General features: G+C 34.6%; 2 protein-coding genes across 15 annotated transcripts in view; both read left to right on the top strand.

Annotated features, from left to right (window-relative positions):
- Positions 1-25,823, top strand: part of LOC135844575 (uncharacterized) — a 427,884-nt gene that overhangs the window by 142,128 nt on the left and 259,933 nt on the right. The window lies entirely within an intron of this gene.
- LOC135844027 (uncharacterized) lies at positions 255-24,501 on the top strand. 5 transcript variants are annotated; one of them, XM_065362145.1, is made up of 5 exons: positions 255-408; positions 838-935; positions 1,972-2,153; positions 2,283-2,464; positions 23,426-24,501. In XM_065362145.1, the coding sequence occupies exons 1-5, from the start codon at positions 404-406 to the stop codon at positions 24,279-24,281; spliced, it is 1,323 nt and encodes a 440-aa protein (XP_065218217.1). In that variant the 5' UTR covers positions 255-403; the 3' UTR covers positions 24,282-24,501. The 5 variants fall into 5 exon arrangements, with proteins under 5 accessions (XP_065218217.1, XP_065218290.1, XP_065218511.1 ...); XM_065362218.1 differs by having other exon boundaries at positions 262-408; positions 601-935; XM_065362439.1 differs by lacking the exons at positions 255-408; positions 838-935 and adding an exon at positions 1,183-1,273.

Here is a 25,823-nt window from a genome sequence, read left to right as displayed (position 1 = left end):
GTTTTATTGTGTGTATCATTGTTGTCGAGAGATCGATCTCTGTTCAGATCAATTTGAGGTTCCTCGAATTTTAAATTCATTGTTTCACTGTAGGTACCTATCTTCACTCCACACACTGATTACACACCAAGACGACAACGATAAACATACCTATAGGAATAGTGTTCATTTGAATTCACATTTTCAACACGTGTATAGGGATTACCTCGATGGTTTGTAATCTGGTAATAAATTTAAAGTGGGAAAGAAAGCGCGTTTAAACGTATTTGATTTCAAAATTAAATTGTAATAAACAAGAGTACCCAACGGTAAATGCACGTTTATAGTTTTCATCAAGCTCGAGTTGGTTAAATTTTCGCAAATTTAATGAAGCAGCATAAAAAATTGCAGATTTTTTTCAACGATGAGGTAAATGTTTAACCTTTTGTATACCTATAGTTATCGAACTAAAATTATAAGAGGAAATAGATAGGGAATACTTTCGATTACATTTATCATTTTCATATACTGACATGGAATTAGTTTGTGTGTAGATGAAGTAAAAATTACACTTTTATGCCACGCCACTTCTTTATTATTAATATATATTTTTTTTAAAAGGTCAAAAGTCGAAAACAACGCAGCGATGATAAGATTTAATCTAAATAAAGTACACAAACTTCCGATCCTATATGATCAGTACGTCCATAATAATGTGCAAGAAAACACATTTATTTCGGTGTGATTTTCGATGTGAAATGTAAATTGCCTTGTCTATGACTTATTTTCATTCTCCAAAAAGTTTTTTGCGATTTGATTAATTTTATAAATGTGCTAAGAAAGTTTTCCAATTTCCAGTTCCTTCGCTCAAATGATCGAGAAAAAAATAGTAGTACAGATGGAAAGCGTTGGATATTACCGCTCTCCAAAATATTCATCTCTAACCAGCTTAAATGGTGAGTTAATCGATGCTTCCTCGTCCTCATTCAGGTTCCTAAACGAAATAAGTAGTGCTTCATCCTCTTCATGTAAATCAAGCAAATTGTAACGCACATTTTGATAAAATAAATCCATTTAAATAGGTACCTACCAATCCTACTTACTCGTTGTGGGCAAAAAAATTAATGTTGACACAGATAAAATTCGTGTAACGTTTCTAATTAAATAAAAAAATTATCGCAGAGAAGCGTTTCGTAATTTAATCATTATCTCGTCGTCGTTTCATTCAAGTGTTTTTATTTTGTGAAATTCGCAACAATTTCCACGTCTTGGTTGAATTGATAAAAATTTTCGAGTAAGTAGTAGAATTTTACTTCGAGTAGAAGAAATAAGTTATTTAAATACGTGAATGAATTCGGGTTTCGAAAAACAAATTTGAGTAAGTAAGTAAAATTCTACATTAATATTTTCACCATTTCGTTGAATTCATTAATTTGATAACTAAGGTAGCACGATTATCGTTTGAGTGATAAATATGTCAACGCGAAGTGTTTGTTTCTATCCTGGCTAATGAAGACTAAATTATTCGATAATCGAGTGTTTGTTTCTTTACATTTATGGTAGAATCGAGTTTTTTGTTTGCATTTTCAAAATTAATTAATTTGAAGATTATTCGTTACCGTCCTCAGTCCGTCCTTGATTGAAATGGCGATCATTTTTACTCGAATTGAACCACAACGTGAACCTTTTTACTCGATGCGAATTTGTGGAATTGACTCTTAGATTGAAAGCAAAACGTGTAGAAAAACTATAAATTATGCAGAGTAAAAAAGAATTCTCCTATTTCGACTTAGCATTATAATTCATTCATTACTCCCCCAAGTCCAAATTATGATTCTCGAATAAAAATTCCTCATTAAAAACCGAATTATTCGAGAAATTGCCACTTAAAATGACCAATTCACCGTCCACATTGAAGAAATGACTCCCCCTATTCTGCACACTCGAAAGTCCAAACGAACGAATTCATCAAAATGATTTTCAATTTTTCAGGCAAAAACATGTACGGAGCAGCGCGAGTAGTTGTGTTTATATTGGGAATCGTAGTTATACCTTGTACCTTGCTAATAACGCCGCTCTATATACGCCATAAAATATTCAATGACGTAATTTTTGCAGTCACTGAATCAGATGTTTTGGAAATAAAAGAGGGAATCTCATCAATATTTTGTCAGGTAACTTGATCGTCATACACAATCAACTGTGTACCTTAGCCTACCTACCTACCTACCTATTGAAAGAAAATAAATCTGTGACGTAGGTATAAGCAGAATGATAAACTCTCTGATTGCTTCATTTTACAGGGTCAAACGATAAAAATGAATTCGACGTTCAATGCCTTCCAAATAGACGACCATAAAGTCGATACGAATTATAAGAAGCATTTCAGGCTGCGTAAAAGTATGATATTACCCGATGACAGTCTGGAATACTGGGGATTTTTCTTGAACAAGGGGTCGACAGTGAACTTATCGTTGTGTTCGAGGTATCGTAATTTATTTAAATTTGAATAATTTGTCCTACGATACCTACTTTAAATTGCTGTATGAAGCTGATTGTTTTATACCATAGTAGATGTGCTTAATAACGTATCCAAAATCGGCGTCAATTGAACCCCCAAGTGGCTTTTATAGTATTCTCACCCCTTCGAAATATATTTTTCGAAGTTATTTTGTAGAGATTCCGTTTTATGCGGATGAAAACTGATGTGCCAAATCATACTATTTTATTTTACGCATTTTTCTGTGAGATTTACAGAGGGGGTGGATTGCAAAACTGCTTTAGGGGGTCCCAAAAATATGAAAATTGAGCATTTCTCATGTCATGGCATCGGATCTGGGCCGGATAGAAAGAAAAGATAGATGTTGAGGTTCCACATATAAGACTCGTGTTGTTCACTCCTAGAAAATTTTAATTTAGCGAGTCATTAATTCATTATGTATGCGTAAAGTGCTCGATAGTTCTATATAACTAAGCTTTTAATTAGTTTAATTCACCTAAAAATAAGTTCACCTTACCTGATTGGCAAACGTCTATCCTTTTCGATCAATTTCAGTACACTTTTTTTCGCGAAAAAAAAAGGGGGTATATATAATGATAAAAAATACATACCGAAATTTACATACTGGACGAAGGTATCCACACGTGCTCGTGCTACAGAATCGTTGTAGGTACCGCGACCTTCTTCGATAATAATATGATCTTGCTCAGGAATAGACATCTATTCACCAATGAAATACTTTAACGAGAAAATAAGTGCCGACCGTTTTGATTGACAGATCAGACGAAATCGCAAATTTGGGTTTCCAACATAGGATTAGCACGAATTTTTTTTCAACTGGACAAAGTTATTCGATCGAAAGAGCATACAAAAATTCATCATCAGCTAAAATTTCAAGTGCTATACCCAGTGTGTATTTTCATATTTTTGGTGAATTTTTAACAATCAAATTTAACCCAAAAATAAGGAAAAAGTCTAAATTTTACCAAATTGACTTGGAAAGCTGAAATTTGGAATATACTTACCCTTTTCCGACCTGTCAAATCGATAAGAAACGTTTTCAAACCACTTTGAGTAGTTCTGGAGCCTCCAGCTGATTTTTCAAACTTGAAATTGCTACAAAAGTTCATAAAATGCAGTTGGAAATTCGACATTTACTCTGCAAGCCAGATCACAATCAAGTTAGAGGTCGTTCTTTTCATGGTGTTCGTGGATCGAATAATTTCCCAAATCGTAATTTTTCCAATGGTGTAGAAAAATCAAAATTTTCCAGAAATCAAAATAATTTTAATTCGAGAGGAAGGTCAAATTTTCGTGAAAGAGGTCAGAATCAAAGTGTCCAGTGCCATAATTGTGGGAAATTTGGTCATTTCAAATCTGAATGCAAAAAAGATAAGCATTGTTTCAATTGTAAAAAATTCGGCAACCTGAAGTCTGAATGTTATTTCCTAGACAGAAATTCGAATGCAAGTTCCAGTCAGAGCCAAAATAAGAGAGAAGAAATTTTGTTTTATTCAAGTTCAGAGGTGGAGGAACCAATGGCTTTAATAAGTTTGTCATCAAACAACAAAATGAAATTCTATCTTGATTCTGCCTCTGGATATTCTGAGCACGTGGTGAATGACGACAAGTATTTTTTGTCAATGACAGATTTCCAAATTCCTGTTGAAATCAACGTTGCAAAAGATAAACATCAGCTATCAGCATCAAAGTACATATACTGCTGAAAGGAAGGGTCGCTATTTTTGAAACTTATATTCATCAGATATTATACAGGCTAGTGTTACTGATGCTGTTGCTATTGATGTTCACAAGAAATTAGCTCATTTGAATTTTGATTCTTTAAAGGAAATATTTGAAAAAGGTACGTCGAAAAATACTAAAAAAATTAAATTGGAGATTTTTAGTAAATATTTTTGTGAAAATTGTGTTCTGAGTAAGCAAACAAAAAACCCTTTTGTAGGTACGTCTCCAAAGGCTACTCGCCAACCTCAAATTATTCATTCTGATTTATGTGGTAAAAATAACTCCAGCTATCTATGAGGGGTATCGGGTATTCTTATTTTATGACTTCAATTGATGATTATACCAATTATACTGAAATTTAGAAGAGTGAAGCATGTGATATTTTTATCGGATTTTATAAACGAATGACTTCTGTTTAGTGGTATAAAAATAGCTGTTTTGAGATCAGATAGGGGAGACGAGTTCATGTCGAATAAATTCAAACCGTATTGTTATGACTTTATGAGAATGGTATTAGGCAGCAATATTTACTGCAGGTTTTTGTATAACCAACTATACATCAATATACAAATGAAAGTAAGAGAACCCAAAACCAAAACCAAAACCAATTTGCAGCTTAATTAATATGAGATATTATAAAAGTAACACGATATTTTTAATACAAAGAACATGAGTCGCCGAGGGAGTTTCTCATATAATTTTTCTGCTGTCATTTCATCTTTATTTGATAATTTATGGTTAGTTATCAATACTAGAAGTCTTAAATTCAACATATGTATAAGAAAATAATCAATTACCTACTTATGTATTTTAGTCGAGACATTTTTCTGTGTCATTATTGACAATTGTGCTGAGGCTAGAATGTGTTTCCACTCTCTTGTCCTTATACTCGCCGTAGTTAAATGATACTTCTCAACTAGATAAGAATTTGAGTTTTATTGTTCTCAGCTGCCTGTTCCAAGATCTCATCGTATTCCCAAACTTTCCAAGTATTAAAATCGCACTCGCGATATCTGGCAACCTCAACTTGCACAGAACACACATTAAATCATCGACATCCGGGGAAAATGTTGACACTGCGATTGACAAAATCGTACATTCCATTTACTTACTCATACTAAAAACCCTATAATCATTTACAATGTACAATATTATGATAAATTCATTCACAAACTAAATTTCATAAGTATGAAGTATCTATTGAAAACAGTTTCTGTAGTTAGACTGGATTAAATGGATATTATTATTTGACATGAATATATGGCTAGAATCTCGATATGACGAATGTAGAGAACAGATAAGACTAAGGATAGAGGAAAAAAATATAGACCTACTGTGAAGTCTGCCTTTTCCCCAAATAAATCAACACCGGGAGACTAATTGTCTCTTAGAACGATCTACTTTTATAAATAAAAACAAATATTGTAGGTAATAACCATTTTTAATACATTTTTCAACATCAAATCTCATGCCTTCCCAAAAATTATGTTCTGTTATCCTGTTCATAAATTTTCCCCTACTACAATAGCAGTGTGACCCCACACAATTTTTGTGAAATACCCAGTATGGCTATTCATTTTTTAATTACTTAGAATAACTGCTTTAAACAAAGTAAAAATGATAAGAATTTTTTGATTTTTATAATCATGAAATCACCTGGTGCGACAGGGCTGCTGGTTTCGTTTAGCGGATTTTCAAATACTTCAGGATATCTTTCTACCAACAAAGCGTATGGATCAAAGGAAGATACCCATCAAAATTTGCAGTGGTGATACTGTTTTGAAATGGACCATGATGTGAACCATGGTCAAACTTTCAAGACTTATGAAAAAGAGTACAGCGAAACTCAACAACATCTTCACACAAACGCAATAACACAAATGAATTAGAATTTCTGTTTAGCAATGCGACGACGTTGAGTCGATAGGTAGGGTGTTTCGAACTATCTCGAGTGAAACAAGAATAAAAATTCGCTTTTACACATATTCCAATATCTTTAAACATTTTATTTTATTGAATAAGGAAAACTAATTTTTTGTCTATTAATTATTTTACCAGTATATACATGATTATGAAGCACAGGTTAGGCCAGTAGTTGCTTCATTTGCCATCCTGACATATTATTACGATTATTACATGAGGTCCTAAAAACAATGAAGCAAAGCAAAAAGGTAGATTTAATTAAAAAAACATATTCAGCGTACCTGTTGTTCACCTTCTAAATCGGACGATTGAATCTTACGATAAGTTGACCGAACTCAGAAGACTATGGTGAGAATTTCATTGCGAAGTTTATTTCGGTGCTCTAGTGAAACGAATAAAAGAAAGCAAATTCACAGTACATAGAAGAATTCTGTAGAACATTAGCTTTACTTTACAAAGATGTATCACTTAACTCTCATTTGGAAACTGTACTGACATCTAAGAATACTGTCGGATATTTTTCCAATTACGGGAAAATGAAGTTTATTAATTGTTCCTCTGTTATTAGCTGATTATCCTAGAACTACATTGATTGAGATTATTCTCCGGAGTCAGGTCAGGTTAACCTTTTGGGATAAATTAATCCAAACAGGCCTAATTATCACGATTTTCTTATCACCGCTTTTCGAAGCATCAATTAAAATGTACACTGTACCTATTGATAATTTAAAATTTATGCATGTTTATTCAGTATTCTTGGTAGTTTTTACGAAAGTAATATTTATTTCACTCTAAGGCATGTTGAGGGTGATTTTTACTTATTTTTGCTTGTTTCATTTATCCGTATCCTGCCCACAAATGGAAAAAATAATAATAATTTTTTTAACCCACTTGTTTGTTTAAATGTTTAACTATTGAATCTTCATTTTTATCAATTGAGTGTTTTATATTGCCTTAGAACGGACACAGAAACGCTATTAAAATATCTAAGCAGAGAAAAAAAATGCTATAAAATACTCACAATAGGCTGGGTTGGAGGTGATATTATTCCTCCCCAATCAGCAGCAGCTAGTCGACTTTCACTTTACCATTAATTTTATGTTTGAGAGCTGATTGGATATCAGTCGAGTTCTTTTAATGTGATAAATGTTGAGTCTGATCCAGCAGATGTTGAATTTATTAAATAACATGATGATAAAAATGATGCAAAAAGTCTGTAACGACAAGAATATAAACTTTTCATCTAAGATGAATTAGATCAAGAAATTAATTAAAAATTTGATAATGGCAATAACTTTCCACCAGATCAAAGCAAATTGATAATTATTCTAGATTAAGTATGACATATGCTACTTTGAGCAGGGCTGGAACTCCAGTAAGATTCAGTGATTACATATACATTTTTTTGTTTGGTTACCTAATGGGAGTAGAGAGTCAAGTAATAAATTCCAACCTATTCCCAGTATTGTTATCTGCGTATAATGCAGATTGGGATTAAAGTATTTATGAATTTAATTTTTATAATTTTTTCCTCATCATAAATAGAATTCTAATGATACCACTAAAATTTGTAACGGAGAAATGACTTTGAACTGGACCATGATACACATAATGGTCGCAGTTTCCAGATCGATGAAAAAGAGTACAGCGATAGACAACATGTTTCTCGAATGCACGCAATAATAGAAATGAATTGGAATTTCTTTCTATTAGCAATCAATAGCTACGAGTAGATTAAGCTTCACCAATATTTTGCAGAATAATCAAAAAATATTGATAGTGAAGGAATGCCTGATAAGCCTTATTCATGACCATCAATCATCTACCTATATATTGTCTTAGCCAGCTTAAAAATCTCATCCTTCTAATTTTTTACCCTTATTTAAAAATTTTCACTTCTTAAATAATTCATGTAGTTCATTTTATCACCTTTCTACCTTTCATCACACCCACGACATCGTATTTAAATATACTGGTATTGGGCTGATGTAGCGTCGTTTGTTTGGCAGGGATTATTTCGGTCTTCTCGATCTCTACGCTGACACTATAACTTATACTCTGTTGAACGTTATAATTTCTTCTAGAGGAGCTGGCGCATTCAATATCATTCTAGACTTCTCCGCTTTTGGAGTTTTTGTTAGTTGTTTCTTTGGTAATATTCATATTTGCATCATTTAAAACAATTTTTCTCATCTTATTTTTGGGGGAAATACTTCTTTTAATCTCCTTATGTGTACTGGTTCTTCTTAAGAGTTTCCATCTGATTGGTACTCCTTATTATATAATTTTCATTTGAAAGTTTTCTAATGATTTTAAATGGTCAGTTGCAGTTGTATTTATTATAGAACTTCCCTTGCTGCAAAGGGTTTGATTACCTATAATACAAGTTCGTTTTCTTCATACATATTTTACCTATCATGAATTTTTTCCTGCTACTCTTGAGATTTCTCTATTATTATTTTCTTTCACTAAAAGATACCTGCAAGCAATATATACAGGAACAGCCTCCTCTGGATATAAATAAATTATAAATTAATTTGTAAGCGTGTGCAAAGTTGCATACCTGTGTAGTTAATAACCCCATACCTGTATGTCTATTTACCGAAGCAGGTAAAATCGACATCAGGTGTAGGGGGTCTGGGAGATTGGATTGTAGAGTGTCTGGGAAGTACGTTTGGGATAAGCTCATTTCTGAGGGCTAGAAGTACTGGGTCCTCTAGTGGTGGCTGTTGATGAGGTATGGCCCTTACGTTGTTGTTGGCCAGGTTGAAAAGCAGATCGGCGGCCTGCATATCAGCATTATACATATTTTGTCAGCTATCAAGTTGAGTATTGTTTAATGTTCTGTGTACCAGGCTAATCTGACCTAAAACGTGTTTAATATATACCTAACAAGACAAATTATAGACCTAGAAATATTTTTCACACATTCCTAATAGGTTTACGGCATAACGCACACTTATCGCCACAACGTGTAATACACGCATAACAAAATAAATGACCGCATTCGTTAGCGAGGCATTTAAGAAAATTTTCCTGAAACTTTTTTGCTGTAGGTAGTAAGTTTATAAGAAACATTTAATCGTGATCCTAATAAATCTGAAAACATTACCTGTTTATTCGACTGGAGGTAAAATTTCGATTATTCAGCAGTCAGAATTGGACAATTTGAGATATTTTTGCATTTTCATGCAATTGATAAAATTCCGGAAATAACATCTTTTATCCTGTTCATTTATTTGCATCAATGATATGGGAATTCCGAGACTACTCATTGGTCTATTAAATTTCAACTTGTCATATAAATATATAAGTTGTTTCAGTCATAGATTACAGTTTTGTGTTCAGCTGTACATACATAAGATTTTCCACCGGTTAATTTCAAGTTTTTTACCAGTGGTACATATTATACCGGCTCTCTACGGATGCTTGCAAAGGTCGCCTTTTTTTTTGGAGCCTGTTGCTGAGATTGTGGCTGATTTACTTGATTGGCTGTAGATAAATTTTTTAGGCTACGAGATTGTGTGCTATTTTTCGAGACGCTTTTGTTATTTCCTGGTTCATTAAGGTGGTGAGATTTTGATGAAGTTGAATGCTAATTTTTTCATCATCTACGTGTTTCTCAATATTACTCGTAGTATCATTAATTTTTATTCTCGTCGGTATTGTACTGGTTCATTTGAGAAAAAAAGTATTTATACTCGTTCATTTATATCCTCAAAAAACGAGAACCTTCACCTTCCCCAAACTTGCTTCAAATTGAAGACGATGGTACAATCGTTATGTAACCAGAGTGTCTACTGGCAAGAAAAAGGCAAGAAAGTTAGAAAAAGGCGAGAAATTCGCATGGGTGGCAAGAAAGTTAGAAAATAGTATAGAAATTCCTTTAAAAAGCAAGAAAATTTACAAGAATTCACATCAAAAATTTCTGAAAAATTGAAGTTATTCCACCAAAATTTCAAGTTTTTATTTTGTTAAAATTGATGTTGTTCTACTTTTCAAATTGAAAATTTTCCAAAAATTTTGCCCTCGCTTCGTTCGGGCCATTCAAGATGGTGTTTTCAAAAATTTTAGAAATTCAAAAATTAAATAGGAAATTTTGGATTTTATAGGTAATTACTCAAACCATTTGAAAAGTGCAATTTTTTCATTTTTTGAATAGAACGACTAACTTTTCAAAATTGTTGATATTATTGTGCTCCGATGAAAATGTAAAATAATAAAGCATACAAAATGGTCGTTTTTTCGTTTTTCACACAAATTTTTTCTACAAATTTTCGCTCTCGCTTCGCTCGAGCAGTAATTTTACCTTAATTTCACTAAAATGATCATTCATTGTGAAGAGTTTTCTGAAACAACCTAAAATGTCGATTTTTCGTGTCTAAAATTCTGATTTTGCTCTCCCCTCAATCACAAATAAAAATAATATAAGCTCTTTCATGGTTTGATCCTGTAATTGTATATGTCACTGGTATTTAGCACGTTAAAATTTTGATTTTTGTCGGAAAAATAACAATTTTTTGTTGGAAAAACGACATCATACTCCCCCTCCCCCAAATAACATGACTTTGATCCGCATTCAAGTTTACTTTTTATATTTTCGTTACTGTTATCATCATAGGATTGAATTCACTTCAGTAGACTTGCCTCAACGTTTGTTTTCATTACGTTTTTTTATTACTATTTTTTCATTTGGGAAATTAATTCACTTCTCTGCTTTGAAGAATAATTTGTTGAGAAATTTTGTTGGGGGGGTGGGGGGTGGAAGGGGTTCGCGAAGATTATCTATGCGTAAATATGAAGAGGGGTAAGAAATTTCATTTTTGGAAGCAAGAAAAAAGCAAGAAAAAGGCGAGAAATTCGCTTTTTTGATTTTAGTAGACACTCTGGTAACAAAAAGGGAAATAAACGAGTAATTATGCCGTGAGAAGTGATTTTATAGAGGGTTTTCCTGTTTTCGTAGTTGGTTAATCGTTCGATAACTGAAAAAGAACATACAAAGCATACCGCAGTCGGTAGCTTAAGATTAGTAACACATTAGGTTTATGTCATATTTTGGACATATAATTTTCGAATACGAAATCGTATTTATTGGCCAACCTGTAAAGCTTCCAAAGAAGCACATTGGAACCTCAGTGTTGGGTTGAAAAAACGCAGAATTTCTTTACATAAACGTTAGAATGCTAGTTTCTTTATTAACAACTCACAATTCGTGCCTAATGACGCATCAACAAAGCATTCCAGCTTATCAGATTTTTCTGTGTATTTCAAACTGAAGTCTTTAGTGCCGGATAAATATCGAAAGATATGTTTAATTGCAAGCCAATCATTATACTCGCAAGTTAGCTTGTTTTCTGCTTAATCTGTTTACCACAAATGTAGTTCCATACTTTTTTGAAACCGACGTATCTATGGAATAGCGATATCGCTCCTGTAAAAAAACACAAAACCACACTGTTATGAAAAAAAACCATTCCTTAAACTTCTACAAGGTTTTGTATCTACTAATAATTCACTGGATCTATCGAAATGTCATCCTGGATCGAATACCGTTAATCGATCTCGCATACGCCAGCTCGTGAATGTAGCTCTGAAAACAAAAATAAATAAAAACCATGTACAAATAATAATTGACAAAATTAGCTAAATAAAGACAATTTTTAATATCACTAAGGCTTGCCAATAATATGTACTTATTGAAGTACCAGCAGTTCATAGAGTAGCATGGGGAGTCCGGCCCTTCCACCCTTTCAAACATGGCTGCAGAAGCCTCATGAATGTGAAAAGGTGATTGGTTCTCGGGGTGCCCGATGACAGGGTGCCCCCTTTTTTCCTGATAACTTCCTTAAAGGACTCCCTTCTAAAATTTGGACGCTTTTTTGAAAGCATGTCTTGCACGTCCAACTCAACGACTTCTGAAAAATAATTTCAGTTTTTAGTGTAAGTATAAATATTTAAAGCCTTACAAAAATAAAACAAAAATACTACCTTACCTTCTTCCATAATTTAAACCAAGAGTTCATGGATTTTTTTTAATCTAAAATTTTGAGGTCTTGTGCCATTTGTTGATTGATCAAGATGCTCATTTAGATCAATCGTTTCAGAATTATTACGTGAAGAAAATAGTGAGATTTACTCCCATTTTCAACTAACTTCCCAGTAGCATATATCAACAACCATCAAGTGATCCGAGAAGTCGTTTGTGAAAGCGTAATATTCGTACCAAATGAAGAAATCGATACAGAATGGATACTAAATACGTAAGAGCAATTGTAGAAGATGATGGACTCCGGAAGATCGCAGAGGAAATGAAGATGAAAATCAACATGGAAAAAACCGGCACGGTCATCATTTCTGTAAAAGCCCGCCCGGATAAACGAATGGCTGTATTAACAAGCGAACTAAATATGGTAATGGGCCCAGCGACAACGGTAGAGCAAAACAATATAAGAAAGATTCTGAGGCGTACGAAGAAGATTACAGTATAAAGCCACCGTACCTCAAGCAATGCCCCGCGAAAGGATAATGATTTCTATAGGGAATCATGATCTCTACCAGGGGATGCCAGCTCAAATGTTTTCCAGAACAATCTCGTTCAGCTGATCAACTGGCTACGGTTCTACAATGTCCAGGAAGTATTCGTTCTGCCGCTAATCAAACACCCATCGATGCTCTCTTCATTTGGAACAAGCCGAAAATGCATCATCAAATGGTGAGACGTCAACTTGACCAGTGGTCATTGTAGATCACAGCCTCGGTCTGTACGTCTGTGATACTTCTGAATTATTGAAAACAGGATGCCTACAAGGATTTGTTTTGAAAAGCAGCATACTAAAGCATTTTATTTTCTATATTTTTGTCTGCAATAAATTGTATCACCTACATCGGTACCTATGTGTTGAAATTGTATACAATTTATCAAATTCCCAGAACAAAAACAACTGTATCAGAAGAATAAATGAAAATGGTAACCGACTCAGATGGTGAAAACTACCCTTCGAAAAGATTAGCTCTTCAATGACATCAGTGGTAGTATACTTGATATTCCACTTAGACAGGACACTCTGGACACTGTTTTTATTTTCGTTCTTACAAATTTTCCCCTCCCTGAATAAAAGCGTTACACCCTGTGATTTTTGTGAAATATCCAGTCTGGATTTTCATTTTATTTATGTTGTGCAAATTTCGCGAATTTTTGTTTTTTCAATGATGTCGCGATGTTGTCGCCTCAGCGAAGAAGATATTGAATAAATGAATAATGCAATAAACTTTGTATTGTTTAAGCAGTATTTGAATTATAAAATCTTGACTTTGAAGATTTGATACGTGACTTATTCTGGTGAAAATTTAAATGTTTTTTCAGTGATATAGGAAGTGAAAATGTGTTTTTGTGTGTAGCAACGTACTGGATACCAGAGAATGATTTTTGATTTTCAATTTTTCGCGGTGGTCATAATCGAAATTTTAATTATTCGGGTCGAGATTCTGATTGAAATAAAAACAGAATCGATTACAATTTGTGAACTATTACGAAGAAGTGATACTTTGAAAAATATTATACGCCGATCGATTCATCGATCATATTACTACAATTAAAACAGCCTACCTATAAATTCATACCTGAATTATTTCGACTCAAAATGACGCTAGATCATTGCCTTAACTATGTTGGAATTTGAATTTCGGAGTCTTTTACATAGACTATATCGTAGACCGAAATATGAAGATTGAAAGGCCCTAGTTCACATCGTTGCCTCGGCAAGTGACTATGTCATTGTCTGGCTGGCACATCGGACGGAACTGGAACTTATTCACTCTAGTATTCGTTTAACAAATAATTTTTTAAATGAATGTCATGCACGCTCAACTAAACAATTTATTTTGATTCAAAATATGTAAACAATAGATAGAAAAGATACATCCAGTTACATTTTGGTGATATTGATAACTGGTGCTGCAACTTAGTTACCTACTCAAAAACAAGCCGAACTTCTTAGCAAGGTTGCAATTTTACAAAATTCTCCTGACCTATGTAGATGGTAGACTGGATATTCATCGAAAGAATTTTTGATGATTTCTCTGCCATGAAAACTATCCAAAGCAATGTTCCAATTCTAAAGAAGTTACCCAAGATTAAAAGAGTTGTTTTGAGTTTAATTTTAGAAAAAATATGTTTACTTAACAGTAAAATTTTAGACGATGTTTGTGTAATCAGTGTGATTTTTGGACACGACGAATGTCTCAAGTCGACCTGATGGTGGGAAATGAAAATTTTATCTTTCATCAGGAAGACGTTTTAGCAAGTAGGTAAATTTTTTATATGAGTTAATAGTGCTACTTTTGTGAACACTTATACAAAAAGGTTTAAAGTGAAGAAAATTTAAGAACAATTATAATGTGGGAGCGTTTAACAAAAGTTCACTACCTTATGTATTTGATGTTGCCGTAGGGATATACACTGAATAGTTTTCCAAGAGCTCATACTCAATTGACTTGTCTCTTACCTTATAAAAGCTATCAACCAGATTCTCTGGTGTGGACTAATGTCTAAGGTTACTTACTTAATTTTCTGAAAATACACTTCCAAAAACACAGCACGATTTGTTTGACATTTTTGTTGATTTATTTATTTTAAAGTGTGATTGTTGATAGTGAGAGACACAATAGAATGTGGAAAATTGTGATAATAGCATACCAATTTACAAGATAAGTCTGTTGGAATGTGATTTTGTAATCACTTGTATATATTCCTTCTCATATACATAGTTCATAATGTAATTGGGCGGTGGATTTTGCCGCTGTGGCCGCCTCGGAGGATGAATATTCGTTCGTGGAATCGGAGGTGGCCTCGGCGGTGGTGGTGCCGGGGGGCCTTGCCATTGCACGCGAATTCGTTTGGCACGTAAAAGTTGGCCTTTTATTCGCTTCAGAAGATACAACTATTGAGAAAAACGAAAATTCACACTAGTTGTAGTTCGTGTAAATTTGATCATAATTTAGGCATGCATTAATCAAGGGATTGAATTGAAGTGGGTTTTACTTACTCGAAATACTTACCAGCTCATGGCGCGTGGCTACCAGCCCATTGGTACTGTTGGTGCCAACATACATAGCACGGTAATTTATAAATATGTATTTATATATAGGTATGCCTACATTATTCAATGCAATTTTTTCATTCAATTTTTGATAATTGCATAAAAATTGAAAAGTCCCATAAGATTTTTGTTATTAAAAAAAAAAAAAAAAACTGAGTAGAGTAGGATGATGAACTCTGAGACAAAATTTTTGATATTTTCTCATTCTGTTCAAGAGCTCTCTCATTTTGCCCCTTTTAATGGGGGTAAACTTGTACTCTCTGCTCGTCACTGGAGTTTCGTCAATTAGATTTATTTTATAATCTTTCATGTTGACTCTGCCAGCATTTATTGGATCAGAAGTGAAAAGTGTAAATAATTTGAGATCAAATTTTCAATTTGGGATTTTTGGTCAGTTGGTAAAGCGGGGGGTTTATGTCGATTTTATTTCCCTCATTATCATACAAGGAATTTTCGTTCATTTTTGATGTATTGTGACTGATGAAGAATATACTTAGCAAAATGAACACATTTAATTATATAACCGATGTTGTCTTTATTTTATGAAAGGGTTTAAAAAAAAGAACAGAAAATATGCACTTACCTACCACAACAGAGTGAAATGATAATATCTTATTATTTTATACTTTAATCCTTTCGCTTTTTCGATTACATACATGTCTATCAATTTCGGCAGATCTTTTCCTTGATTCGTCAGAAACATTGATAGAGTTGACAACGATTTAAAAAAAAAAAAAAAATACCTACTAAACGTTAATTTACACATATTTGATACTTAGTCGATTTTGAGGTGTTTTCTTTTTAGCTTGTTTAGATGAAAATTTGGGTGTATCCTTTTATGGTTTTCCTACATATTGGGCATTCGGGGTTTTTTCTTCTTCCATAACACCCGTCCAAGACATCTTCTGCATACTTTCGCATGCTTACACTTCTTAATCAGCACATTGACCTGGCGACTTTGGCATATCGCGCATTTGGGGATGCCTATTTCGTTTTTGTCTGATTCGGTTTCTTGATCGGATGGAATTGAAAAAACTTCGTCTTCAGAATAGATGCTAATAACTTCATCATCAGGAGCCTCAGGCAGGATCTCGGCTCTCATTCTCTGCTGGATAATCGTTGCATGTAGCAGTGAAGCGGTATTCGTTTATTGAATTGTTGGTCTTGAAAAAAAATAAAATGAAACAGAATAAAATCATTAATATTTTATGTTGAGCTAATTTATATGAGAACATTTTGATCGTATTTTTTTTGGGTTCAAGTTCTAATACTTGACTCAGAATTTTTAAAACTCGAAGTATTTCCACAAGAAAACAAGAAAAAACTGAAAAAAAATCTACGAGGGGAGAATTAATGGAAAATTATGTACGAAGAGTAATTGAATCAGTCTGAACAGAAAGTGGCTGTGTTCACTTTCTCATTTTTCTGGAATAACAAAAACAGATCAATTCAAAAATCAAAAAATTTTGGTATACATGCTTTTAAGATTTTTTTTTTTTTGGATTGTGATAATAGGCTTATTTGTTAAAACAGCTAAATATTTGAGAAATGAAGACAACTCGACACTTACTGCTAACTCTTATTTATTCGTCTTCTCTCGTTCTTCTTTTCGATCGTTGATCAGAGAAAAAGCTGGAGAGGATTCTCTTTGTTGCTCTTTCTACATATCTCCCATGAAGGTTGGGACTGTATCTCCGCTTGCTTTGGCGAGCGACAGTGCTTGCAACTGACAATGCTACTGCGCTGTCTCTTATGGCTGTAAACTCCTTCCCATTCAGAGTTACTCTGTATATTGATGGCGCTAGGTGGAATGCTGACGGAAAAGAAAAACGCTGATGTCGTGAATAATTACTCATACCTATCGTAAATATGTATTAGAGGTGTAATGGATTTATACTTATAAAAAGACTACGATGAAAATATATTGATATAATTGGTGCATGGTCACTGTCGAGTATGTTCTTTGAGTGGTGGAATTTGCGTGGTCTTCTGCACCATAGTGTCATATGCTCAAATTTAATGACTCCAGATCTCCAGGTCATGCTGTAATATTGTTTTACTTCTTGCCGGTGTCTCTCATACATTACATCAATGGTATTCTTGACTTCATCGCTTGGTAATGATGCATTTCCAACCCACCAGTCCACAGCTTCCTTTTTGCACAATACATTCCCAAAATGATGTGTGTCGGGATCTCCTAAGTACTCTTCTGGTATCTCACATTTCTTAGAAAACTCTTTGTCTAATCTAAGCTGATATTTTGTGTTTATGCTCATCATGGTTGAGCTCACAGGATTTGGACCTTTTAAATTCCTAGCTGCTCTTAAGACTACTCTCATGTTGCAGAGTGGTGTTTCCCGAGCTAGTTTCATTGCTCCTTCACTGCAGTTGTTTATTTTGCTACACAGTGATAATATTATCTTCTTTCTCTCGTCTTTTTCCTTTTTCTAACTCATTTTTGAAAACTTGAGATGTTTTTAAAAGAGAACCAAGACATATTTTTTTGCTTAGTATCGAAAAAAAAAATTATTGTTTTTGTGTTTGAAGTAATCAATCAAATATTTGTTTTAAGCATTAACTTTAACTTTTAAATTAAAAACATTAATCTTAACTACATTATTTAATCTGCACCCAAATACCACTTTCTTGATAGTTTTGTGGAAACCTGACATCACCAGTCGATCCGCCATATTTCGAAACTCTCCCATATCTGTGAGAAAGTAATATCGTAAAATTGTGACTTAATATCAAATTACATCAATCAACCTATCTACTGGTTCTGTCCATCGTAACCACAATTTGTAAATCACGATGAACAGAACGCTGAAGAATTTAAGCCCTAATAGGGCGATATCCGTCATCCCTTTCTATTCTCACCAATTCAATTGAAGAAATGAAAAAACGCAGAAGTTTTATCAGTAATTTTGACCAAAAAAAAACAGGTCTTTTTTGAGAACACTTTTTGAATTTTTGTTTTTTTTCCTAAATAAATGTGCTATTAAAAAAAAGAAAATACGATCAAGGTATCCAGTAAAAAGAAGAAAAATCAGAATTTGAAAAAAAGGGGGGGACGAAGACAAATAAATGTATATTTACTATGGTTATAGTTATAGATGAAGAACTGAGACTGGATTATAACTTGACAATTTTTGAATCTTGAAAATTGATCTGAGTTGATAAAATCGAACTGTGATGACGAAAAATTGAAAAACTTTTATGGTGATTGATAAAAAATTAACACTGTCCAATAGAAACATTACGTGCAGGGAATAAATCATGTTATCGTCCCAGGTTGGTTAATGTATCCTACATGTCATACCTACCTACCTACCTACCTTTTTTTTTTTTTTTTTTTTTTGGGTACCCCAATCCCACAAGGGGTGGGGGAAATTTATTGTGCAATATGGGTTGAACAATCACTTTTACCTTAGGTTTTCAAGTAACTAAACAACTTAATCATATTGACAATAAAATACGCGAAAAATATAGTTCAACATTGATTAATACACAATATTTACAAAACAGATAAAAAAAAAACAGTGGGGGAAAACCTTAGGAATACGACATAAAAAGTAGAATCTTGACATTCGAGAATGGTAATACAATAATGCTTGAAATACAACAATTAGGAAACAACAAGTGATGCAATAACAATTAAATATCTATATAAATGATGATGACACGATAAACAATGCATGAACAATTTCGAAAATTAAGATTTTTGACAATGTAATACCTCATAACAACGATAGATATCGACTATAAACTATACAAAAGAAATGTGAATTAGCACTAACAAACGGCTAAGAGAATGATAGCAACGAAATAACAATATACATGAATAGTTTCACAGTGTAATACATCACAGAAACAATACATACATTGATATTAACAATACAAATATAACAATTACGAAGGGCAAGCTACCGTAATTGGAAGTAATAAGATAAGCAATATACCTGTATTTCGACAAAAATAAGGTTTTCAACAATGTATAAAACATAATAGAAATCAATACTTGGACAAACGGAGATTACATAAATATGGGTAGTAATTGTCGATCAATTAAAGGGGGGGGGGGACGCGACTGCCTGGACCTCTCCAGATCCCACAGCTTTTTAACGGTATTATGGAGATATTTACAGTGATTTTCGTCTATAATTTCGATTGGAAATGGTCTATTTTGTGAATGAATTTTACAAAAAAGGAAGACATGCTCAACCGTTTCTGGGTTGCCACATTTGCATAGGTTGGAGTCAGAACGATGAATGTCAAACAGAAATTGCCTGAACACTCCGTGCCTGGTGAGGGCCTGGCGGAGATAAAAATCAATTTGGTCGAGGGGAGGGACTTTTTGTATGTCATTGATGAGACGATGAGTTCATCTACCAGTGGTAGAGGAGGTCCAAGAATTTTGGCAAAGTAAATGGGTGGAAAGAGAAAAACTATTACGGAGAGAAGTACCTCGAGGAAGGTGTTGGTAATTTGCAACAGGTCAATTATTTTTCAAAAGCCAGAAGACACTTCGTTCAGCTATATGTAGATGCAGAGGAGGTACTTGGGCTAATACTCCTGCAGCATCGACGCCTACGGTTTTATAAGCTCTAATTACTAATTATACGTTACGACATTAAACGACAAAGATTTTGTAGTTTTACGATATTGTCTTGTTTGAAAAGGGCGGTGTAGAAAACCAAGGAACAATATTTCAATAAAGCAACCACAGTACCAAAAAACATGATTCTCCTAGCAGGGTTACTATAGCCAAACACATTGACGCAAATTGGATGAAGAAGAGAGACGTACTTTAAACCTTTATCGATTATGTAATCAATGTGTTCGTACTATGCAAAAGAACAATCAACAATGATACCTAGTGTCACGTACGTCTTTTTACCTCCGAAATAAAAACCGAGACGACACTTCTTGATTATAGAACTTTATTTTAACAAACAGTTCGAATGACAATTTACAATGAGCAGATGTTATGCCTCACGGAGGTACGATTCGCGACTAAAATTTATGTCCACCTCCGACATAGTCGTTGGTGGACATTTCCACCAAAACTGCTGATTCAGCAGTTTTGGCAGAAAGGTGGCGTGATCGCCTAAAAGTACCGTGTGCAACTTTGTACATCAAAAGTTGCACATCAGCAAATTTTGTATCCGCCGATGCGATGGCGTGACATTTTAGCCATCGCATTGGCGGATGGATTTTTCCACAATTCTGAGAAATAGAAATTACTTATTCGGCGACTCGTATGTTCTAACGAAAACACGAGTCGTCGAATATGGCGCAATTTACGACGCCACAAATTCCCCCCTCCTTTAGAGACGAGGGCGACCACGCCCTAAATTAGATCCCAGTAGCCAATGGATTAAAAAGTTAAAGTTAACAGATAATAGTACAACAGAAAAAAAATATGAAATGATTATATAATAACTAGAAGCAACAAGAGATAATGTAAAATTTGGTAACATGTAATAATTATATAATAACTAGTTACAACAAATGATAACGTAAAATTTGATAACATGTAATAATTATATAACAACAACTAACAACAAAAGATAACGCAAAATTTTATAACAGAAGAAAAGGGGCAAAGTTTTGCCTTCTTTGAGGATAAGATGGGTAGTAGTTTGCGTTCACAATCAGGTTTGTTGTCTGATATATATTCGTTTTGCTTTCTTTCGCTTCGAGTTGTTCCATTTTTTCTGTTAGTTTTTCGACCTTCGTGTTCAGGTCGATATCTTGTCGCTTTTCCTTCATAAGATTTTTTGTTTCGTACTTCAAAATTGATTAAGTTTTTCGATGGAATCGATCTGAAAGATTGATAGCCACTCGATAAGAGTCGGAGAAAGTCCTTTAATAATCTTCTTGCATATCTTTTCTTCTTCCATTTTTGGATCTATCTGTTTACATACTTTTGAGATGTCTCTGATGTAATCATCAATATCAGAGCCATCTTGATAGAATTTCTTTTTAAGCTCGGACTTTAATGCCTGTTTGTTCGGCTGATATCGTTTTTCTAATAAAGTCTTAATTTCACTATACTTGTCAATTTTCTTTACATCTTTGAGATGTGTGAATGTCTCTAGAGCTTCATCTTCCAGGTGGTATGGTAGGTATTTGAATTTATCAGCATCGGTCCAACCTTTTAGGGTTGCTGCTAACTCGAATTGTAAGATGTCCAAATTTCATTCTTCGTTTAGCGCCGGTATCGAGAGACGTTGAAGAGTATGAACTACGCCGGTCTGCCGAATGTGAGGAAAGTACTCTTGGCCTTTTAGCGCTCGTAACCTGGAGTTGGGATTAGGTCCTCGGATCATTATTTTCAGCTTTGGCTCAGTCAGGATCGAATGGACGTATTGTAGCACGAAGTTTCTACCGAGAATGCAGTGGTTATCTGCCGAGCGATCATCGATGTAAAAATTGAGGAAGTGGCGATCATGTTTGATATCATCCAAGTCTCACAAGGGCTGTATAGACGAATTTCTTGAAGTCCTCACATTTGGCTAACATTTCATTGATTGCTTGTTCGCAAGAGTGATACTTGCGGAAACCAAACTGTCTGGGATGTAAAGGCGAAAAGTCGTTTAGGAAGAGCTCTAATTGTAATTCAATTAAACGCTCAAACGTTTTACCTATGGTACTTCATAAGCGTAATAGGACGATACCCTTCAAAACTTTCGGGTTTTTTGTGCGGCTTGGGGATAAAACTAATATTACCAGTTTTCCAAGGTTTTGGAAAGTGCGATAGTTTCACACAGTGATTAAACAAAGTTGTAAGAATATTAATTGGTTTGCTGATATGTAAAGCTTTAACCGCTTTATATCCGAGGTCATCGGGGCCGGGCAAGCTTTGGTTACTGGAATGTTTCAGTACAGAAGCGATGTCTGTAGGTAGGATGAAGGGAGGAGGTCCTTCAGAACCAAGAAGGTTCGTTCGGCGTTGACTTCTGAATCACTTGGAAACTTAAGAGTTCATTAATTCAGGTATACGGTCTGCAACGTGCTGGGACATGGTCATACGATGAGGGTGCTTAACAATGGAGTTGTAAGCATGACCCCATTGTTTGTTATTTGAAACAAAATTTCTTCAAGCGTATACTTTAGAATCATTAATAGCGTTACGATAAAATTTACGAAATTGACGGTGGAAGGATTTAAATACAAGTCTTTCGACTGCAGGGGTTTTAGCGTTTCGAAATTGTCGATCAATTTTACAAAAGATTCGTTTTAAATTTTGCAAATCATCGTTCCACCAATAGATGAGAGGGGCGGGTGGCAATAAGGTGGAGGCCTGATTAACGAGACCTGAAAGAACTCGTATATCGTGGACGCGTGGTGAATACCTCGGTTTTAACATTTACATTGAAAAGAATGAGACGGTGATCAGAGAGGAAGTTATCAGGATGTACTTTCCAGTCCGTGATAACGGTGTCTCTGTGTGTAGTTGGAGGGCTTTGAAAGTAGCGCAGTCAGTAGAAAGTGTCTTGTGGTCATCTGGTCGAAGTCGAAATCTAGGTAGTTTGTTGTCGATAATAGTTTTATTGTGCCAAGAGCAGTCAAGACATTTGTTGATTTCTGGGATGTATTCTTTGGCTGGTTCGTTGCAGTGTTTGGTGGGATGACCCAGAAGTTTGCATGTGTCTCATCGAACGATTCTGATGGCAGTATCCACAATACATGTATCTAGGCCAACGCTGATATAACAGGATTTACAAGCCAGATCGTAAACCTCATACGAAGCTTTAATGACAGCCATTTTTGATTTGGACTTGTTGATGTCTTTATATTGAACAAATCGAATTTCATAAGGTAAGGAACCATATTTCTTCACAATGACGTAGTTGAGTTGTTCAATAGTAGTGTCCACTAGAACGTTATGGATACTCGTACAAAATTCGGCGCTGGTAGAGGTTTTCGTTTTGGTAATTACTTCTAATTTCTTAGATTCGATAACTTATTTGAATTCTTCGATTGCATTTGCATTGGCGAATTTCAATCGTTTTCCCGTTTAAGTAACGCCGATTTTGAGTTGGTTATCAAGCACGCCTTCTTCCATTCGAATAAATATACAATCAGCTTCATTACAATATGTTCAATTTCGGAATATTTTTAAAATATATACATCGCTTCAATTACATTAAACCTGTACTTTACCTTTCTGCAGATACGATGGCGGCCGAATTATGGTAGTCAAAGATTTAAAAGATTTCCATTCGTGCGGATTACTCGAAAAAGCTCACAAAAATGGCGCCGATCCGCACGTCGTTGGCGAAAACGAGGTGCAAGTTGTTTACGACCCAAACGCCGAAGTAATTCGTAATTCTGACGAACAAGGGGGAGAAAATTACAGTCAAGAAACGCTAGACGAGTTGAAAAAATACGCCGAAGATTATCTGAAACGAAAAATCAGACGAATGAAATCGTCACCCGATGAAGTGCCCACCGCCACAAGTCCACCAACTCGACGGAGTCGATCCATCAATGACCAAAATGTTAACCACTTGGAGGGATTTCTTCACGGCAAAACAAACAACGATAGCAGCGATTCGTCTGTTTCCAGTTTCGAAAACGATTTAATTTCGTGCCACGAAGGCCGAATTCTCCTAAATAATAATTTCACGTATTCGCATCATTGCACCGGACTGGAGTTTTTGGAAAATCGGACTCATATTCATACTAAAATTCAGCACGAAGTACACGCCGATGGGTATTACTTTTATATTTTCTACAGCGATAACGATATCGTGAAAAACAGTATTCATACGATTTTCGATATAGCCAAGCCAACTTACGAATACAGCGATTATATTAGAGGGTGTTTGAATAAAACCGAATGTACGTTTCCTATTTCGTTCCTGTCGCGAGAAAAAGTCGTTGTTGAGATTCCTATGATGAATGGTATCGAACACGAAGGCGAAGAAGTTGAAATGTTGATATCGAGTTGTCAACCTAGGACCTTGATTTACGCTATTTTTCCTATCGCTGTATTAATCGTGATCCTGACGTTTTCGTTCGTTTAATAATATTATTACTTCATTGTGAATTCATAAAATTATGTACATACGAGCAGAGCAGGTACATATTTATCGACTGGAGGACATCTCTGTTTCTCGGTATAAGTTGACTGTGATGGGATTTAAGACTGAAATACCGAGATTTCCCCCAGTAGCCGAAGTTCCTATTAATTCTGTAAGAATATGTTAGTGATAAATATTATCCAATAAATTTTGTAATGGTAAATTTTTTATTGAGAGTGGCTTTAATTATTAATTTTCTAACTATTGTTTTTGCATGACTTGGCTCACGCACAGCGATAACTGCAAACTTTATTCAAGGATGGAACCTTCTTGCTCAGAAGTAGTGCTTTAGCACATTCTGGAGACTTGTACTCGTATGCTGAGTCAAAGAAATCTAAGAAACACATTCTTTTATCGAGATCACATGATTTTAACGCTGCTCCAGAAAGGATTTTACCAACCAGACAAAGTTCAGTTCAAGTTCTGATGAGCTTTACTAATCGTATTGCATTTCAACTGAATAAACAATAACCGGATCAGATTTATAGGCAGCAAAAACTTACGTAGAGTTGTTATAATACAGTTTCCGATGCTTTATAATTATTTTTTGGATGTTTTAATCGGATAAGATTTACTTACTGGCAACAAAAAGCTGTCGTAAATTTATTATAATACTGTTACCGGTGATCAATGACCGTGTTGGGGGGGTTGGGTTCGATTCATTTGGAAACGACACCAATATTACGAAAATGGCTCATCTTTTGATACAGTAAAAATTGAGAAGGGGGCAGAAGCGCTGGAGGGGTGTGGATGAGGGTAGCATAAGATTGGGCGTCATATTCGTGTTGGGGTGGTTCGATTCATATGGAAACGACACCTTGTTTTCCAAAAACAATGATTTACACCAGAATCCATTTTTAACCCCCTCTGTTGGTTTTTTCAATTTTTGACCACGGCCCACAAAAAATTTTTTTTTGAAAAAAATATATGTTTTGTAGGAGTCAAAAATACATTTAAAAATGCTATTCGCATTTTTGTGCCGAATCATGATCATTGCTAAAACGGGCAAACAAAACTAAAAAACGCCATTTTGAGGGGAAAATATTGGGGGAGGGGGTTGAAATTTTTTGTGGGGATGTCTCTTATGGATGTCTACAACATACCAAAAAATTAAAAAAATCGGTTCACATGGGGCTGAGAAAAATTTTTTTATTGTAATTTTAGAAAAGGGGGGGTTTCTCAAAAACGGGGGGGGGGTCTGGGGGTCTGAAACTTTCGTGACGGAAGGTGCTCAAGGGTACCAACCTTCCATGCAAATATCAACCCTGAAGCTCTCGGGGGCAAATTCACCATACTTATCCACCTATTTTCATTAAACCGTATTTAATCGAAAACTATTTAACGTATCGACAAATGCATGCAGAGGATTGTTCGAAATGTCTTGAAAAGCATATATTTCAAATTTGAGCCCATTCCGTGCATCCGCGGCTCTGAATAATTATATTTACTTTTGGCAGGCAAACCGATATACTACCATGTATTGAG

The sequence above is a fragment of the Planococcus citri genome, chromosome 1 (assembly GCF_950023065.1).
Source record: "Planococcus citri chromosome 1, ihPlaCitr1.1, whole genome shotgun sequence".
NCBI lineage: Eukaryota > Metazoa > Arthropoda > Insecta > Hemiptera > Pseudococcidae > Planococcus > Planococcus citri.
This window is presented reverse-complemented; position numbering and strand designations above follow the sequence as displayed.

Coding starts and splice junctions, on each gene's coding strand:
- LOC135844027 (XM_065362145.1), top strand. Junction 2,154..2,282: donor TCTCATCAATATTTTGTCAG/GTAACTTGATCG, acceptor TTCATTTTACAG/GGTCAAACGATAAAAATGAA. Junction 2,465..23,425: donor AACTTATCGTTGTGTTCGAG/GTATCGTAATTT, acceptor ACCTTTCTGCAG/ATACGATGGCGGCCGAATTA.